The sequence below is a fragment of the Rhodnius prolixus genome, unplaced genomic scaffold (genome assembly GCF_049639745.1).
Source record: "Rhodnius prolixus isolate KJV_2025 unplaced genomic scaffold, Rpr scaffold_15, whole genome shotgun sequence".
Taxonomy (NCBI): Eukaryota; Metazoa; Arthropoda; class Insecta; order Hemiptera; family Reduviidae; genus Rhodnius; species Rhodnius prolixus.
The window spans coordinates 3,535,304-3,549,184 of NW_027411605.1; the positions used below are offsets into that span (position 1 = coordinate 3,535,304).

At 36.3% G+C, this 13,881-nt stretch overlaps 1 protein-coding gene across 3 annotated transcripts in view; it reads right to left on the minus strand.

The window, feature by feature from the left end:
• The window catches only part of LOC141454926 (glutamate receptor ionotropic, kainate 2-like), a 381,268-nt gene that overhangs the window by 338,829 nt on the left and 28,558 nt on the right, over window positions 1-13,881 (minus strand). For all 3 annotated transcript variants that reach the window (XM_074129632.1, XM_074129631.1, XM_074129633.1), the window contains exon 2: window positions 10,754-10,879. In XM_074129632.1, the coding sequence (XP_073985733.1) occupies window positions 10,754-10,826 (73 nt within the window). In that variant the 5' untranslated portion in view covers window positions 10,827-10,879. The remainder of the gene's footprint in view (window positions 1-10,753; window positions 10,880-13,881) is intronic.

Here is a 13,881-nt window from a genome sequence, read left to right on the forward strand (position 1 = left end):
AGTCAAACATTCTATTAAATTCCTCTAACCAAAAATTACAATTCAAATAAATAGGAAAAATATAGATAGAGTGCAACCCAGTTTTGAATATTATTAGGTCTCTATTAGAAACTTTACAAAAAGAAACTAAATTGCTCCAAGTACCTTGTAGTTTGATACCATATAGCTGTCCGCCCGATGCTCTTCCATATCTCGTCTCCCTTGTTGCAGGAATCCATAACAAGTCGTAATCTTGAAAAAGGTTATCATAATCTCTTATATTTTCGTGCTCCACAAAGGTTTCGAAAAGAAAGAAAACATCAAACTGCGTTATATATGAAATGAAATGTGTATTATGTTTTTTGCTGTGTAATCCTCTTATGTTATAAGCCAGAACTTGAAGAAACCGTTTCCCCTGGGATAACTGCTATTTTGTCGCTCCAGTTGTTGGTACGTCAGATTTCCTATCTAGTTGCTCCGAATCAGAACTCCGTGCCATACGAGCTACGTAACTATATTGTTGGAGTTTCTCTCTTACCACACTAGAATCATTTTCAGATTTAGTTTTTTTAGGTACATTGACTTTGTTTATTTCTAAGCTTGAAGCACGAATTGAAGGAGGGGAATATGATAACTGACGTTTTTTCAAATGTGTTGGAAGGTTGTCCGAAGTATTTTTTTCTTTAATTATTAGCTTGTCATATTTTATTACAGCAAATTTTCCCATTTCGCGCGCCTCAATGAGTTTTGGCATAAGTGCTTTTCTTACTTGTAATACTTCTTTAGAATAGTCCTCAGATATCTTTACATTAGTACCTTTTAATTTGGGACTATTTTTGATAATTATGAATTTTATGCGCAACTGGGTTAAACCGAACAATATCGGTCGTGCTTTATTTTCCTGAAATTTTCCCACTCTTCTTACAAAATCAAAGTGAGAGACATCTAATGTAAGATGCAATTTTTCATTTAAGAAAGAAATAACAAAACTTTCTAGATCCCAGTAGTCTTGGAATTCTTCTGAAATACCAAATATGATTAAATTTCGCTTACGCGATTCCCTTTCCACTTGATTAACTTTAATATTTAATTTTTCAATCTTATCATTAATAATATTTATTGACTCTTTAATTTCAGAAACAGTTAAATTACGTTGAGTGTTCATATCCTGCTTTAGTTCATCTTTAAATTTAGTTAATAACTCTTTAATTTGTTGATCCATCTTAATCAGTTATTAACAGAAATAGTGGTTGAAGATAAAGTAAGTTATATTTGTTATCTGTAATAATTCAACTAATATAAGTCGTCATCTAGCTTTGAACGAGTGAGGAGCTTTTAATGTGCTCTCTATATTTTTAATTATTTAATGGGTTTAAAAGTTTCGGATTGTAGTGAAAATTGGCTCAGTATTGGTTTAAATTACTGTGGATTTGTACAAAAAGTTTCTTAAAAATGTATCGAATGGTTTTTGAGTAATTAACATTTATAATTAGTAGAAACAATCTAAAACTTAAAGAAAAAAAGGCAACTGTTCAGTGCAAAGTTTATGCTTAGTAAACAAGAGAATTCAGGAGAGAAGAGAAGAGAGCTTAAACCAAGTAAGTCCCCTCCATACTTACAATCTCAGAGTTCAGATAAACGGGTGGGAGGAGCAATCTGATGTCTGTTTTACCTTTGAGTGGGGAAAGATCTGTGTGTGAGTAGATAATTCAAAATTTCAAATTAATTTGTTTAATTAATTAAAAACAAACGAACAAACAATGAAAGGCTTTATTTATTTAAAAAAAATTTAAGATCCAAAAAGGGGAAGGCACAATAAGCCACTTTTGGCTGCGGTGCCGTGGGGCATAGGTCCCACCCGATAGTCTAATCTAATCTACTCAATTTAGATAGATTTTGGCTTAACTAGAGCTTTCTAAAATAAATTCTGCCATTTCTTTTTTAGTTTTTATCAAGAAATTGTATGATTTTACGAAGCCAAACGAACAAGGTACAAAGACGAAATCAGAGTACACCTTGTGATGAGTCACTGTGGATGAGTGATTTAAGAGGTGATGAGGTCTCATCATGTGGTGTGTGTGGAGGGGGGTCTAGAAGGGCTAGCCCCCCATTCCCCCGTCACACAACAATATGATTAATGACGTACAAGGGCTACGTGAAGAGTATAAAGTTAAATGGAGGCCAGATGTTTGAGTAGAAAGCCTAATACCAGCTACCTGCCCAAACTGGGGTATACCTAAAATACCTAACTGGGTATCATATCACGGCGAGCGAAACTCTAGACGTGCGTACAAAACGGAGTAAGGGTGGGGGTGAGAGACAGAGAGAGAGTGAGAGAGAGAGTGAGAGCTAAAAGGCCATTTAGTTTAGAGGACTAAAATTCTGACATACACTATATCATATTTTGTGTCCATCAAGTCTGTATAATATAGAGTGTATTTATGATCGCTGCAGCGCGCCTCTGGGGTCAATATTGGAACTACCTCCAGATAGAAAATAAAATAAGTACTTTACTCACTTGTTTCAATATTTTTTTTTTCTCTATTTTTTTGTGCAAAATTATTTAATCGGTTTTTATCTTAACAAATGTTGGATAAAATATTTTCACTTATGGAAAATAAAAAACTGGAAAAATTAGGAATACTGGAGGGTTTTCCGACAAGCTTCCTCCAGTTCAAAAGATCTTTTTTCTGAAACAATATATAACTATAAACTTTACTTCTCGGGGCAGGAAAAACCAAGACCCTGAAAGCTTTAGGTGAGCTTTAGAGTGAGGGGAGCCACAATAGATCCAAAGGGGTCGCAGAGGCGTAGGCCTTGAAGCCGCCCTAGTCTAATCTATCTAACTATAAACTATCTACAAATTTATTAACAAGCGAGAGTCTCGCATCACGTGATCCCTACCTTGTACCGGTGTTAGATTTCTAGACTGGGATGGGAGCTGAGGAAATTTAGGATGACGAAAGGAAGAATCCTGGATCGGTCCAGCATAGGGAGATTTCCCTCACTGGAACCAGTCGCCAAGGCCTGGCACCTGTTCTTAGTGATACTCCCAAGGGTAAAAGGCTCTTTGGAGTTTTAAGGTCAGTTGTGTGACTTATAAGTCTAACCCAATAACCATTTTGCTGTAAAAAGACAATTGGCGTACTGATCTTTAGGGGCTTTTTTTGCTGACCGTGCCTATGCCGTCTTAATCTGGACTTTTTTTTTTTTTTGGTCAGGATAGTCTGAGAAAAGAACCGCACACTAAATATTGGATCTAGCCTGTGTGCAGACTTTAACAGGAGGAGAAAGGGCGCCACGGTAGTCGAGCGGTTAGAGGCGAGACCTGCAAAGCTAATATTTATTGTAGTACTGGGTTTGATTCCCGGTCTTAGGCCTTGGATTTTGTTTAATGGTTAATAAAAGAAATTTACAGTAAAGTATGTTTACTGGTCGCCTCCGTCCACGACACCTAATGGGTAGTTGGACGTTAAGCCCTGCCTGAAAAAATAGGCGATTACTTTACTTTTATTTTACGTTTTTACTTTTTACAGGGGGAGAAAAGAGGCACTTTTATATCCTGTCTGATTGCGGGGGCATAAAGCGGAAATGAAACTCATGGAAACCCTTCGCACATTCATTTCTCAATAGTAGTAAGAAAGCCTCCCCCTTCCCATAATATAGAGGATTCCGAAGATTAGAAGTATCAAGAGAATCGTTAATCCGAGAAAAAGTATATAAATTTTAATCGAATACAAACAAAAATTCTACAACTTTTTTGGCCATAAAATTTGCTCTAGAAGCAAGAAAGCGATATATATATATATATATATATATATATATATATATATATATATATATATACACTAGCGGAAGTTGTGAAAGAGATTGGTTTCCGACATTCCTGGATGGGAGGGAAGAAAACAAGAGTTAATTTAAACTTCCGCCAACTATGGGTAGTACGTAGCTTAGTTCATAGCGTCGGTGGTTTAGTAAATGGAGCGGGAGAACAGATAGGCTTGGGATACCCAGGTGACAATCCCTGGATTACAAAACCCAGGAGATATACCCCCGCCCCGGCTCCAAACTATCTCTGACGTACCACTAAAGAACAAATCTTCTTTTTCTTTTTGCTTGTCTGTACTTTAGAAATTGCTTGTACGAGTATTTCGGTTCATGGTGATGGATCGAGGAATTTGTTATATTAAGTATCTCAGCTATGTATCTCAGGGTGTTCATTTTAAGACGGCTCAAATGCATTTCATGCTTAAACGGCTGATCTGAGCAAAAAATGATAGAGGAAACATTTGTTGCCCGTCACCTCTAGTTTCAGAATATGTGACTTGATTTTAGATTCCTGCCCGCATACGCGGCTGACGCTCGACCAAAAGTGAGGGTTCGCAGTTGACCACCATTTTCATATCACAGGTTTAAAGAGTATAAAAAGTTATGAAAGAAACCGGAAACCGCAATTAGATATCTTGAAAATTAAAGTTGCTAGGCCATTTCAAAATCTGGATATTTATTAATCATATTTCAATTTTTTAACTTGTTATCAAAGAGAAAGAAGAGCACGCGATAGGTCATTTTTATGTATTTTTTCATTTCCTTTCTACTGAAAATATTTCCAAGGCAGTAAAGCTAGTATTTTTCTTAATATCGGGAAATAAGTCGTTTTCCGAGTGATTTTACTAAAAAAAATCAAATGTTAAGAGCTTTAGATGTTCTCAAGCATACACAATGTGGCTAAAAATTAATTTTACATCTGTTACAAACAAGAAGGTTTAGTAATTATTTGGTAATTTAGGGAGAGTTGCGTTTAATTACCAAAAAAAATTGGAAACCTCCTGCCACATATTTAAGTGATCAATATCTTTCATTTAAAGGATCAAATAATGCACTTTACTCAACTTGTGCAGCATGTACTGTGCCTTCAAAGGTGCCTCCTCTGGCTCGCAAGCCAGGTTAGCCAGGAGGTTATCAACTGCTCTCTGTATCTGAGGGGTCAGAAAACTCATAAAGGTATTAAAATTTATTATAAAATGACATCATTCTCGGAAGTACGTAGCAGTTTTTAAAAATACATATCCTACGTATGTTCGATTACTTTTCTTAGGCCAAAAATTCAGGACACGATGTTGGGTGCATCTCTGGGGAGGGGGGGCCGACAAAAATTTAGTAAATAAGAAATATTAGGAGTTAAATCAAAAGTAAGTGACCCTTTAAGAAAGGGAGGATGACAGGAACATTTATTTGGAGGAGGAGGAGTAACGGTGGCAGAAATACGAGCCAAGAGCAGACATTCTGGAACCCTCCCGCCACCGCGCTCTACGTGATGTTCAAGCCTACCAACTTACAACCAGAAACAAGAAAGAAAAAAAAAAAAATCCCCCTCATAGTATTTTGGTACACTGTCAACACTTTCTTCTTTCCACATCGCCTCACACTCACTGTGACACTGTTGCCAACCCCGTTGTGCTCATTTCATCGTACACTAAATCCATACAACCTGCTCGGTCACCTGTTATAATGCAAAAACGGGATGGTTACAAAAAAAAAAAAAATTGGGCCACGTAATTGTAATTGAGGTTTAGATGAGCAAAAAAAAAAAAAAAATTGGTAAAGGGGGAGTTAGGCGTCCAGCCCAAAACCCCTCCTCCACGTCAGTAACACCAATCTTCCTCTAAATATTAGTGTACACGTGTGTGTGTGTACAGTGGAGTAACTACCACGTGACTGACCTTGAGCTGATGACTTTGCACACGTGTGTCCGTCCGAAAAGCGTGATCATTTTGCACAAATATAAGGTATCAGGAGAGGCTCTGAAAAATAAATCTTTACAGCCTCCAAAAATTGTCTCCATTTTATTGCGAGTTTCCAAAGGAAGTCTACTGTTAACACTCGCATGAGTTCCTGTAATTTACAATTCATTTTACTTCCGTTATTATACATTCACCAAAATACTGTTGGCCAACCTATATGCAATTAGTGCGAAAAGAATGAAGCATACAAACACTTCGTTGATGTTCCAACCCAACGAATCCTTCCTATAACTTTACTACGCTTATTTAAGTTAAAGCGAGATAGACTTCCAAATTAAGACATCCTAAGGAATTTCTTAGTCTGAGGGTAATTATTGGCAATTCCGATTCTCCATCAGGTGGTGTATTATTGGGAATTCCGATTCTCCATCAGGTGGTGAATTGGCGATTCCGTTTCTCCATCAGGTGGTGTATTGGCAATTCCGATTCTCCATCAGTTGGTGTATTGGCAATTCCAATTCTCCATCAGATGGTGTATTATTGGCAATTCCTATTCTCCCTCAGGTGGGTGTATTATTGGCAATTCTGATTCTCCATCAGGTAATGTAACACATTATTGGCAATTCCCATTCTCCATCAGATGGTGAATTATTGGCGATTCCGATTCTCCATCAGGTCATGTATTATTGGCAATTCCGATTCTCCATCAGATGGTGTATTATTGGCAATTCCTATACTCCCTCAGGTGGGTGTATTATTAGCAATTCTGATTCTCCATCAGGTAATGTAACACATTATTGGCAATTCCGATTCTCCATCTCGTTCTAGTCTCAGCTAATTCAGGTGTCCTCTGGAGTCGACAGTGCTTTTTTTTTAAGGGAAACCTTCTCAAGGACCCAAAGCAAGCCTTTCAGACCCTTCAGACTGAGGCTAGCTTTCTAGTTTCCCAATTCTGGTTACCAACCTTTCGCAAAAACCTTAATGCTAATAGGATGAAAAATTAATATCAGTTTCAGTCATTACAAAACTTTATTATGCCAAGCTTTCGGACCTAGGGTGACTAGGTCATCTTCAGGGCTAATTTACAATCTACTGTTTTACATCATTAGAGGGTTGGTGTGTCTTCTGTCTTGTCTGATCATGGACTGAAATGCTAATTCAAGTTCAGGGTATATCTACGTTTGGATATCTCCAGGATTCTCAATGATTGGTGCTCCATTGATTCAATAGATCTTTTAATTTTTTAGACATCTTAACAATTTTTTTTTTTTGAATTGAATAACCATTATTTCTACACTGTTTACAATTATTAAATAAAATCAGGTAGCAACTTTATTGATCAAGTATTATAAATTAAATTAAATCAAATCATTAAATCAAATTATTATAAATCTTAAACAACGCAAAAGCTGCAACTTTTTTTTTGCTTAGAGTGAAAGGAATCACTTTATTTGATTCAAAGAACTCAATTTACTCTGCTTGCGACTGATTCAATTTTCTGAAAGAAGGAAAATACTGCAACGCTTCTTTTTTCCTAATATTTCCCCTATTTTTCTACTTTATTCACCTCCTTTCATTTATTTATTTATTTTATTTTTTAGTCTCTTCCTTTTCTTAACATCTTTAGTGATTCACAAAGTTGTTAAAATTTTTTTTTATATTATGTTTTATTTATTTGGAACACGTAAATTTAATTTTCAGAAAATGAAAGAAGAAGAAAATTGACTAGGCGATTTTTAAGGTTATACTAGCAGGAAATGAGTCACTTCCTTTTTACTTTATAATCGCAATACTTCCTGTTTACGTGGATTCAGAGAAAGGGTGGAAAAAAGAAATCATGAAAATAATAATTCCAGAATGTAAGGATATAAGAATTATATTTTCTTCTGCGTAATCCGATGAGCGCACCCACTCCATCCGTTATTAAGACTAAAAGAAGTAATTCTGGAAAATGGGTATTTGTCTTGGGGGGAATGAGTCTGTACTGGAGCAATAATAATAAAGGCTCCAGTACAGACTGAGAACCCAGAAGAATGGGTTTAAGGGTATCCCGTTCTGTTTCTCTAACTTCCTGTTCTCTCTCTCTCTCTAGAAGATTTCCTCCCCCCCCCTTTCATATAACGTGGAAAAAGGCAACCAAAGGCAAGCCCGGACTTCTTCTTCTCCCTTCATCACTTTTCATTGAGCCTGGAAAACTCTTTTATTTTCGTACCGCCCTTCGTACTGGACCTAACCACAACCACCTACACCCTTGTACAAGTTAGCACTCCAAAAAATAGCCCTTACGTCTACTTCTTCTGCTCACAACAGAATGTGGAAACCCTTGTTTGGTTGCTTGGATAAAACTTAAATTTAAAGAAATAAATTTAAGGGGAAAAGAGCTCATTCAACTATTTCAAAGGGGGGAAAAACACTCATCAGACTTTTCTACCTTGAATAAGTTTTCCTTTTTTATTTTTCTGTGTTTTGGTGTATTTTCTTTTTTATTCTATTTTTCATTGTGTTTTCTTTAATTTCTTTGCGGGAAAGGCTTTTCTTCTTTAATCTTCTTTTATTATAAAGTTTATCAAGCATTTTTCCTATAATTAAGAAATAAGAAAGGAAGTGGAAAAACATTTTCATCGTGGTTTTGGAAATCTTGGTGCTTGGTTATGCATTAAAGTTACAGTGAGGGAAGACTACAGTTAAAACTACAGTCGAACCTCTCAATAACGGATACTGGGGGGGAAAGCAAAGTGGCCGCTATTTGGAGGTGGTTTGTTAGAAGGAGTGTAGGCAAGTTTTATAATGAAAAAATATGGTTTTTTCCCCCCCAAATATCTATTTAAAAATTGTTTATTATTAATAGATTTAAAAACGTGCATAATTGCATAATTATTGCAGCTATATGATATGCATCAAGTTTTTCTTAAATATATAAAAAAAAAAAATGATCAACAAACTACATATTATTGACTTAATTAATAATTTTTATAACAATTTTTATAATAATCATCACATTTTTTCGTAAGGAAAGGGATTAGCTAAGCGGTTTGCGAACTGGACTCCCAAGCGAAGGTCCTGGGTTCGAATCCAGCTGCTGACTCTTAGATTTTCTCTTCCTAGGAGCTTCTTACAGCTCACTGTCCGGTGATGGACAGTATTGTCTGTAACGAGAGAACACTGTCCGGAGGCCGGAAGTGCACTGAAAAAAGCTCCGGGCGCCAATAACCTTAGATGTTGATGCGCCTTAAATCATCAAAACAAAAAAAAATTCATAACAATAATAATTTATGGTAAATTTATCATCATACTATCATCTATTATTAGAAAAATAGAACAAACCTTTCGGTAAGTTGATGATGGCTCGATTTGGTTTTTGCAAAATCTTCTAACACGATTTATTTTCTCTTCTAGAGTTAAACCACTATCGTTTGAGAGACATATTTCGGAAAAAATAATATTGTACGTCCAAAGTAATATTGAAAAATGGTACAAGATGTATGGAGCTTATATAGGAAACTTTAGGGAAAACCAGGAAAAAAAAACAAAAACTTGAGAGGGGATAAATTATTTTGATCACCGCGTCAAACGAACTTTCAAGAATAAGGTGGTCGTTGGTGGGAGGTGAAACATTTGATCCGTTCCCTAAAATCAATGTCCGCGGTCGCTATGTAGAGTGTCCGTTAGACGGCGGAGGTTATTTTTTTATAGAAAGTGTATAGGGGTAAAACGGGGCAAAATCCAAAAACTGTCCGTAAATGGAGGTGGTCGCTAGTGAGAGTGTCCTTTATAGGAGGCTCGAGTGTATTATGTATTTCGGGAGTAATACATGTAATAATTCAATACGATCTAGTTCCCTATTTAGAAAAGGAATTCAGCTATATGTGTGGCCATTTCTTTATCCAATAGAAATTGTTTATAGCATGTACTAAACACATTTGGCATTTGTTAGCTGTTAGGCCATACCCAGGGACCCCAGATTGGTTCCAGCAGTTCTAGGAACTGTTGCAAAACTGATTCTCTTTGTGAACGGCAGTGGGGGGAGGGGGATTTCTGGGCAAAGCAAACGGGAGGGGAAGAGTGAGGTTTCTACGGATTTAGTTTTAATTAAGGTTCGGGTCAAAGTGGGTCCCAACATGGCCACTATCCGGGTGTGACACGCAGAGGATGGGGCCACCCACAGCCCACTAGGCCGTGCCTCTCTCTCCTCACACACACTACCACCATTACATCCTGTCTACACTGATTAACTGCCTTAGGGTTAATTTCTCAGAGAGTTAGTAGTTTCACTCCTGGACGGAGGAGACGTGGGGTTCGGGATGAAAATTCTGGGGTCCTCTAAAAAAACCCTGATTAAATGCAAATGTTTCCACACAATCGTCTGACGCCTGTAAAACTACCATGATCTGTCGATCTTGACACCCATACCATGTCTGAATCTGAAAAATGAATAGGTTCGTCTAATGTGGGAATCCAGACAAAACGGGGTGTTCTCATGACTTCCACTCAGTCAGTTACTAAGAATTATTTGAGCTTTGATTGTCGACTGTTAAAATTGAAATCTTGGAACACTCACCAGACTTCCTCTTATATTTCTCAAGCATCTTATTCAGAGTTTCAAAACTTATCATTCTCAAATTAGACAATTTGAGAAAACTGTAAATTTTTAATGCCCTAAGCCTGATGAAGTGCTTATTCCAGCAGTTTAGCCACTTCCAAAGCCTAAGAGACCTCCGCTAGCAACCTCTCAGGATGGTGTAAAAATCGCACAGCATTCCGGAGTGAATAAATCTTGAAGTTGGTGGATCGTGCACCGAGACTGAAAAAAAATGTTACACCATTTTCCCAACTCTCCTGTCACAATAACTGAACCGCTTTGCGGAAACAGATGAACGGCTATGTTACCAGTCAGTTCTACCAACCAACAAATCTCTCGAAATGCATCCTATTTAGGGGAGCGAAAAACATGAATTCTTCATATTTTATAAGGATCTATAAAAAAGAAATCTAAATTTCTCTTAGAATATTCTCAGAAAAATAGGACTCACCAATTTTGATGACCGGCGGAAGAGGTTGTGCCATGGCTACAAGGCTGAGCCACAGTATAACTGCCGATGTCATACTGCAATCCACATTGCAGCAATCACTTCCGCTCCACTCCTTAGCTCATCCTTCTGTTGACAATATGACAGCATGAAATTACTCTCCATTAGTCCATCAATGCTCTAAAAATGTACAAGTTGAGATCACGAATCATGAGATAAATCTTATTTTTTCCATTAAAGTAGGTTGGAAATAATAAATGAAGTAGGATTAAGTAGGAATTACAATCGAATCCAGGGAAAAACGCTGTTTATATTTTGGATTCCCCCCAAAAAAATATCTTTTGAAACAGGAAGAGAGAAAAAAATTTTCCTTTTTCTTCAACATTTAAAATGTTGAAACATTTCTCTCTTTTGGCATTTTCATCTGCAGTACCTGTTGATGACAGCTGTTTTTACCCAGGAGGGGGGACGTGGTTAGATCTTTGGTGAAAAGCCAGCATTTCATTTGAATGAAGCTGTTCGAAAGGAAACTAACCTGAAATGTAATGGGTAAATGTGGCCGGATATAAAACATTTTTCGCTAAAACTTGAAATCATATAAACAGAGCCTTGCTCTGTAATGTTGGCGATCTTTTCAATCCGTGTATTTCCGTAAATATGAGTTCGAATATTTACATGACTTCCTCTTTTTTTTTTTTTACGACTGCTAAAATTACGGATCTCTTTCTTTATTTTAAAGCTTAAGCTTTCCTTTAGCTTAAGTTTAGAAGATAAAAAAAGGTCGCTACCATTTAAGGAAAGTGTTGCGATTGTGACAAATTTCTGATAACTTTGTTTTCCAGTTTTTCTGAATTTTCTTTTTCCCCTGAGTAAGAAAAATATTTGTTTGTATGTTTGTTTGTATGGTTATTTGTGCGTTATGTGAATGCAAACACTCTAATGTGAGCTGTGAAAATTTGTATACTACCTTTAGGTACTTGCTTGAGATCTAAAGGAAATTTAGTGATGAAAATCCATTAGAAAATTTTTGTTATTAAGATTTCCTGGAAAACTTTCACAAAAATTTTGCCTTAAATTTCGTTCTCAAAATTGAACAAGTATACAACTTAAATTTAACTTTAAATTTTGGTTAGAGATTTTTTCCCCTTCAAAAAATTTGATTAAGTCCGCTTTTCTTAAACAAAAGGGGCAAAACTTTTACTCCTAATGTGCCTTTTAGAGCAATTTACAGTTATACCATTCACCTAAATTAAGAAAGGTTTACACTTGTACCTATAATTCCAAGGGAAATATACTTACCTTTATTTTCCAGAACAAAATGTACGAAACATCAAATAAGTATATTTCTTATTTATTTACAATTAAATCTAAAGAAAAATCTTATTACTTTATATTTATTCCTTATTATTTTCATTTCCCGAGGTTTTTCTTCAATGCTTAGTTATAATGTGGAAAAACCAAAAGAGGGGGTTTTCTTTTTATAGCCTGTTTATTGGTAGAAATAATTGGGCTTTCCCTCGTCCAGTGAAATATATATTTCATTTTCCTACTTCCTTTTCCGTTTAAAGTTAAGTGAACAGTGATCAAAAGGAAGAGAGTTTTCATTTATAAATACAGTTTTTCTTTTTCAAAAAAGAAAGGAAAGGCCTAATAAAAATCTGTCAATTCTAAGAAGAATATAATTGCAATACTCATTTTCATGTTTTCTCTGTCACTCGCTCGCGCTCTCTGTCACACAAACTCACGGAAAACTGTAAGGAGTCTGCGTAAAATTTTCATTTCCGGAGTAGTAGGGTTAAGCCGTTTGAGGGTCTTTTTTTGGAGCCGCGTCCTTATGTGCGACAGGGTGAGGGAATGCAGGGGGGTACCCCCGCTTCCTCACCCCGGTCCACACTAGGATAGCGCTGTGCGCGTCCGTGCGCGGCCCCCACTCCTAGCACTCCTTATGGGTGAGGTTGTGCGCACACGAGCGTCCGTACGCCCTAGGTTGCGCGCGCACGTCATTCTTCTTATCACAGTGATAACATGGGATTAAAATATATTACACTTATTAAGACATTTTTTAGGTTGCGCGCGCACGTGACGTCATTCTTATCCACACTGATAACACAAAGATTAAGATATATTATTAAGACATTTTTTTTATCAAATATTTTAATGATAGGATGTTAATCTTGACACTTTTAGCACAATAAACACTTGGAATATGTTCGTAATAATATTTTTTTTTTTTTTTTTTTATTTAATATTTACCAATAACGAGTGATTTTTGATGTAAGGTTATGGATAACCTAATGTAACCTCCTCCATTATTATTATTATTATAATACCCCACCGCCAGGTTCACACATAAGAAGGTGACTAATAAATAACGAGACCTGCCGCAGGAGTGCGCTGTAGGTGCACCCTTCATGTGACGTCATACGGCATCTGAGTGATTTTTGGTGTAAGGTTATGGATAACCTAATGTAACCTCCCCATATGTTATTTTTAAATTTATGAGAATATTTGTTTTGGTTAAGATGATGATAAATATTTATTAAAAATATTGGAAGGACCTCGGGTAAACACGTCAATCTTCGGAATTCAATTTATTGTCGCTGAAACTGCTTCGTGGATAGCATAGTAATCTAAAATCTTACCTATATGTCACCATTTTAACACAAAATACAACATCTTACTGAGAGAGAGAGAGAGAGAGAGAGAGAGAGACGTAAGATTATGGATAACCTAATGTAACCTCACCCATTATAATATGTGTGTTTTTGGTGCTTTGAATGTCACCTAAAATAGCATCTTAAAGGTTATAATAATAATAAAATTGGGAATATACATCTTACCATATATAAATATTACTAAAACATTAACTAGGAAAGTATGTTAGTGTGTGTGTATGTGATGTTCTCTCTCTCACTCTCGCGCTAGTGTATGAGGAGGAGGAGGAGGAGGAGGAGGAGGAGGACCATGAAATTGAAGAAGCATCATATAGTTTTACCTATCATAAATAATGATTCAAAAATTGGTGAAAACAAAAGAACTATTATATCAAGACATAGTGAACTATTGCCTAACATTATTCGATGTCTAATATGTGGTCCAAGTAATTGTGGGAAAACCAATTTATTATTAAC